Source organism: Pistacia vera, unplaced genomic scaffold (genome assembly GCF_008641045.1).
Source record: "Pistacia vera cultivar Batoury unplaced genomic scaffold, PisVer_v2 Contig700, whole genome shotgun sequence".
NCBI lineage: Eukaryota > Viridiplantae > Streptophyta > Magnoliopsida > Sapindales > Anacardiaceae > Pistacia > Pistacia vera.
In genome coordinates this window covers 248,172-255,307 of record NW_022196558.1, presented here as the reverse complement: position 1 = coordinate 255,307, position 7,136 = coordinate 248,172, and the positions used below count along the sequence as shown (strand labels likewise).

Genomic DNA, 7,136 nt, shown 5'->3' with positions numbered 1-7,136 from the left:
CTTGCAATAACAGGACAACATGTTTGAAATAAAAGGTTATCAAACCAAGTGCAACAATCGCCCATTTGTGTTAGTTGCCCTGTAAGTAAATGATCGGATTTGTGCAGTGGAAAAATCTGAGTTTTAAAAACAAATCGATCAATTACTCAATCCAAAAAATCCGGGTATCGATTATATTGTTTACATGTATTATAAAATTTGTATAATATTAAATTAACAGCAAATCCATACAAGGATTCAAATTACTTTACCAACATTTGGAGACTCCTTCAAAAGTCTCTGATTCAATCTTGCTTTGGATTCAATGTAGAACCGCATGAACATTGATTCACATGAAGACAATCCGAATAACCAAAAAGAGATTTGTTAGATCCACTTGATGGCTTCAAAAATCAAGAAGAAAAAATTTTCTTCTCCACCCAATGAAGTAGAACGTGAGAGGGAGAATGGGTAGGTGGCTAGGGATTTTTCTTTATTGAACAATGTCATCTCTTTGTTTTAATTTTAAGTTGCATTTATATAGTGCAACAATTAAAACCCCATTCCACTTAGGAATAGCCATGGGCTCCAACCCTAATACACCCTTGCAACCAAACACCCCATTAATGGTATTTTGAATTTGATTAATTAAAATCAATTAATATATAAAAATATATTAACATTTAATTAATACTAATAATTCATTTAAATATATGCGCACATATATTTAAATATAATCTCACTAATTTTAATTTTAATATTAAAATTAACTACATGCAACAATCTTAGCAAATTTAATTGTACTGTGAGATAACCAAAATATTTTTCATCCTAAAAGACGAAAATACCTCTTTCATAAAATTATCTTCTAAGTGTGTGATCCGTAGACTCTTTATCATATCGACAGTAAGTAGTATCGCGATTAACACCAATTAATCGTCTCACTACACACAGACCAAGATTGGGCCCTACCAAGGCATCATGATCACTCAATAAATTCAGATTCAGTAAAATAGCTACCTATCAACAATATGGTTACCGTGCAATCAAATTCTTTCATCATTTGCTATCTTATCGAGGCTATGGTACAAAAATAGTGTCAACCTCAGTTATTTTCGATATCTTTGTATTCAGTTATTAGACCAATGACCGGATTAATAAATTAGATTGAACAACAACTCAATCCCACTATGGCCACAGATTTGGTGTCATTGACATTTACTGAATTGCGCAGTGAGATAACTTCTCCCGTACCCGGGAGTGATGAATCCTTTGTCGATCCACCATAGTCTTGATACACTCCTCAATGCAGCCAATCACTACCGTATTAATAGGTCTGAATAGAACTACGTTAGACTAGTGTCAAACTATATCAATCGGTGTACAAGGCACTCTGGTGATCTCAAGTCTAAGGATCACATGCACCATCATTCATTAGATGATTTATTCCGTAGACATTAAGGTTACCATCCATATGGAATCCTTTGGTGTGTCTATCCAGTGAACCTGCTTCCAGCAAGCACCTATACATTGCACCAGGTTATTAACAAACAACCTTGACCAGTGAGATCAGTCACTGTCTTTTGATAAGGTCATTCAACGCTATGATAGTCTTATCGTATTATTTGTGTCCTTGGTCAGAATAATGCTAGGGCTAAGTACATTTCTATAATGGTCACAATTTGTGATCATAGGGTTTTCACTATCAATGTTTAAAATACTTGATACCCTCATCATGATTCTACTATCCTAAAGACATATATCAATATATACAATTATGATATACATGATACAGAAAAATATGTCTTTCATTAATATTTATAAATATTATTACAAAGAGTCAATTCTATAATAATTGATTGGTTTTAAGACAAATACTTCAACAACCTAAGCTACACCATTATTCATGTCGTAGTTGAGGGAGCCGAGAAAGCAATTTTGTCCATTGGTCGCTCCTCACTACCATACATTATCAACATCGTGATGATCGCTCCGTCAATCACTTCATTTTATTGTATGTGTGTACAATTGTCATAAATGCGTATTAGGGTTTTGCCAACATATCATTTACAGTTTACACAACATAAAGATATTAAGGAATACTTGGTGGTCTTGCCCTAAAAGGTTTGCAGCGCCTCATGTCACTGCTCTATTAAACCATTAGTCAGCCAAAAACCAAAACTCTAGTACTATATAAAGAAAGTTGATTTCCTTGCAAGGTAAATAATTCATAGGTTTTTAATTTTGGGCAACGGCTCCTTTTCTTCACTGAGCATTCTTTGAAATTATATTGAAGAGATTACTCCTCCTTTTCCTCTATTTTTTTATTCGAATGAGTTCAATTTTTTATTGTTCTTCCTTCTAATTAAGCTCATCAAAGAGCTTCTCCATTGTTCATTGTGTTGACTTAAGTGTCCAGGAGCCTATGTCGACAAAACCCCTGCTATTTTTTGTTTTTTAGCCATTACAACCACTGCTGGAGCACTTTGAAAACTTACAACAGCTAGAAAAGTTTTTTGAAGCTTTGGAGAAGGAGGAGATTTAAAGCAACAGATCCAGAAACTCAGAGTCCATCACTACCACTAGTTGGAGCTGAGAACCATTTTTGGACACTAATAAAGACTAATCCATATTTAACAAGAATAATAAAACTAAATCTAACTAGATTAATTCCGTACAACTATCCATCAGATTTATAATGAGAGATGATATAAGTTCATTGGTTTTTGGTATGATTATTGTTGTACCCTTGTGGTATTCATCTAGAAGAAGAAACACTCTACAAGTACATATCTTTAGACATCTTACGTTGGACCATGCATATATCATTTTTCCTAGGAAAAAAAAAAACTAAATGTTTATAAAGAATTCGTAACTTAAACTATTAGTATATAAAAATTGATACCTATAAGGATAAAAGGTTTTAAAAAATAAAATAAATTAATCAAATATATATAAATGACATAACCAAAAAAAAAAATTTGAAATGTCATGATACAAGGTAATTGCCAAAACTTGCAAATATGGAGTTACTTAATTTTACAGAAAAATGACAAGAAAACTTTTAATTGAACAATATACACTAAGAAGTAAGAACTACTAAACCTACCAATGTAAACCAAAATGAAGCATTAAAAGATAATGAACAAAAGTTTACTTATTAATTAAGCAAAGAACAAAAATATTATAACCCTAATGCATATAAAAATACAAATCAATAACAAAAATACAAATTAATCTTCTGAATTTTCTTCCTTCAATTTTCCTTCTTGTTCTTGATCTTGGACATTCTTCGGTGGATTGCCATACATCTAAGCAGTATCTTCTGAAAATCTTCCTCTTCACAGGGAATTTGAAGGCCACCTTCTTGCTCAAAACCAAATTCCTCAGCAACACTGTCCATCAAAACCCTAAAATCTGGCATCGACAAATAACTCATCGGAATCACATACCTTTGAAGCTCTGCACCAACATACACTGCCAAGTACCCTTTTGGAACATCTTGCAGCGCCTTTGAGCCTCGCTTATTATCCTTGGACGATTCTCCTTTGAACAATGATTCCCTTGAATTCTCACCAAGTTGTATATATTTTTGTTTTTTTCCTCGGTTTTGAGCCCCAAATAACCATACCTGTAAGATTTTCTTCGGTTTGTTGATAAAACATATTTGCGGCATATAAAACTGTTGAAACATATGGCTGGAGCGTTATGAATTAAGAAAGCTTCATGCAATAATAAAGAAGGAATCAAAAGCATATGAAGAATTAAAACTCAAGAAACCAGATTTCCTTCATTAACAAAATAAAGCTTTTTCCCTTCACATTGGATTTACCATTTAATCATGCGAAAAATAAAATATTTGATATGAAATTAGTGAAGATAATCTAATGAAATTAATGCAAGTGAAATCAATCACAGGAAAAGAAAATAGAAAAACAGAAAGAGTTATTCTTCTCTTGACTCCAAGAATATTAAAAGTTGAAAAACTGTGGAATCAGAAGAAGATTATTTAGATAATTAAGAACATAAAATTACAAAAACATTGCATCGTCCACCAAATATTTCATGGCATTCCTTTAGATTAGGCTGGCAGGCCATGGTGAGCAATTTTTGGGGGCAGTTGAATCAAACAAAATGACTAAGATGAGTGAGAAGTGAAAAATTAACGCTCCATGTAAAACTTTCCAAATTATTAATATTATAAATAGATAGTTGATGAGCTGTGTGAGTGTGACAAGTTGTTGCAGGCCTAATTAAATATATGGTTAATTAAGTTAAGAGCAAACAATTTTTCCCACCCAAGGTTTGCCTTAATGACCCTTCCCACCCAAAAAGTTTCAAAATATCACTTTTCTACCCAAGGTTAATATTCTGTTACTACCCAAAGCAGATTCCGATGGCAAAAGTTCTCTTTGTCACCACCATTTGAATATCCGGTCTCCTCTATACAAAACTCCTCTTACTTCGGCACCTGATTTCTCGCCGATTGTCGACCACTATAAAGTTAGAATTTTATATTCTTAGCTGATTTATGGTTGATTCCGACGGCAAATATTCAATCAATTACCACCATTTGATCTACCGGCCTCTACTTTACAAAACACCTCTCACCTTGGCTCTTGGTAACTTACCGAATGCGGGCTCAGAAAGTGAAGTGAATTTTGAGTATTAACGGGATATAAACTTTGGGTGGAAAAGTGGTAATTTGAAACTTTTGGGTGAAAACTGTCATTAAGGCAAACCTTGGGTGGGAAAAAATAGTTTACTCTTAAGTTAAATTAAGACTTTTAATGAGGGCTTAATAAGCTTTGTTCTTGGTAATTAAGTTAAACGATTATTTTTTAATCATTGTTTTAAAAACCAAATCGGACCGGTCGATCAGACCGATTCGACCGGGAACCGGTTCTGACTTCGGTCCGGTTTACTATATAAATGATAATATGTTTAAAACCGTTTTGGACCGGTAACAGACCGGAGAAATAGTGTTAAATCGTCGGTCCGATTGGACCATTTCTTAAACCGGTCCACTAATTGAAACCTACAATAACCCTAAAACAATCGCATTCCCAAATGCATCTTCATTTCATTCTTTATTTCATTTCAATCGAGCTTCATCCTTCACTGATTTCGCTCCAAATCGCATAATGTCTGCTTTCTAGAAAATTCGATGACACTACAAGAATCAGCCCTCTAATACTTGATAACAGTAATGGCTTGTATTCTGAAAAGAAGTCGAGTGGTTTAATCTACACGCCATTTATCAAGAACCCAGTTGTCCCAGGAAGGAGTGCCTTCTCAGTCTACAACTACGTTGGTCTCAGAAAAATCACAGTCGGAGGTGAGGATTCCATACAGGTACTTAAGGTTGGATGATGAAGGAAATGGCGGCACCATTATTGACTCTGGTACAACGTTTACAGTCATGGCTTTTGAAGTGAGGGAGCCATTGGCGGCTGAGTTTGAAAGTCAATTGGTGAAGAAGATGAATTTCAGCAGAGCTCTTGGTGATAGGGTTTGGGATAGAATCTGTTTATATGAGGAACAGAGACCTCCAAGAACAAGAGATAGAAAGACTAATTGACAAATTTCTTTATTGATTCTCACAATCTATATTTAGGCTATTATATAGCCTTACACTTAACTCTATTGACTCTCAAAAGGACTCTAATTATAAAAGGGATAATAAGATAATCTTAATTCTATCCTTATAAGATAATAATATAATTATAAAAGATAATTATAAAAGACTTAACATAATCATAAAAGATAATAATAAAAGACTTAACACACTTATCCTAATTCTAATTAACACACTTATCCTAATCCTAACACTTGGTGTTGAGGTTTTAACGGGGTTGAGTCCTTGTTTCAACGTTTCAAGTGGGACGACGAGGCTAAAATTCCCCAGTTGGGTCTGGTGAGTGGTGGCTCATTTGTGTGAATATTGCCCTTTTATTGTTTGTTATATTGTCTGTGTGTATGTGCTTATGTCGTTTTTGGGCATAAAGTATTCAAAGAGTTAAACTTTATTTTGCAAATGTTGTTCATTCTGGATTATATTGCAAATGATTTTGTTATTAATTATTTTGTGACTTTTTTTTTGGTTATTTAATTTGTAATCAGAGGAAAACAGCGTGACATTGGGGCTGTTTTTTAATTTGCGGCAAAGCTGCATTCCTCGCTTTGAGTTTTTCTTCAAGCAATGCCAGCACTTGCCTCTCCATTTCAATGCCTGGAAACAGTGGTGGATCCAGGAATTTCACTCGATGGGGGCAAAAAATAAACAAAAAAAATTTGTGGGGGCAAAATGTTAAAGTCTTATAGGGGTAAAATGCAACTAAATATAAATATTTATACAATCTGAAGTTTTTTAAAGTTTGAGTAGGGGCTGTGGTCCCCACTCGTCATTAAGTAAATCCGCCACTGCCTGGAAATTCATCATCAGATGTCTCCTTGAAACTGTCAACCGACAATGGAGAAGAAACAGATCTCCAACACCAATGTGGTGGAAGAGTGGAATCCCAACTGAATGGGGCCACAAATCATGTGGCTTCAATGGGAGGCTCTGCGATCCTCCACATCTAATTCTTCACCAACAAGCGTTCTTCATCAGTTGCCCAGGAGCTCTACCTCTATTTGTGTTGAATCATGGTGGATAATAATTGTCTATTTGTCTTATTAAAAAATGAAAATATTAAAAAGAAAAAAAAGTTTTTTTAGATGTGTTGATGTCATCATGCTATGTGATGATGTCACCGGTTCAACCGACGGTCTAACCGGTTAGACCGGTTGAACCGTGACCCAGACAATAGAGCGGGTTATCCTTCGGTCTAGATTTTAAAACAATGTTTTTAATTCGATATGTTTTGGTAAAAGTGAGTTGATATATTTTTTGAGGATCAAAATCACAGCTAGTTATTAACTGTATATACAAAGTTCTCACGTGCATCTGGAAACGGTATATATATTATGAAGTTTTAATATATATTATGAATATTCTGATCCACGTATTAAAAATTTAAGAACATTGATACTAGAAATTAACTATATATATTTTATTATTATCTATCAATGTCTGCTTAGATTATCAAATAAATATATGTTTAATGGAATCATTTTGAATTTTTANATAATTATAAAAGACTTAACATAATCAT

The 7,136-nt window shown here is 33.8% G+C and overlaps 1 protein-coding gene across 1 annotated transcript; it reads right to left on the bottom strand.

Annotated features, from left to right (window-relative positions):
* Positions 1–3,235: 3,235 nt before the first annotated feature.
* On the bottom strand, positions 3,236–3,655 carry LOC116114129 (indole-3-acetic acid-induced protein ARG7-like). Its single transcript, XM_031400284.1, has one exon. It carries the CDS (start codon positions 3,653–3,655, stop codon positions 3,236–3,238), a length of 420 nt encoding a protein of 139 aa, XP_031256144.1.
* Between the last annotated feature and the right edge of the window lie 3,481 nt (positions 3,656–7,136).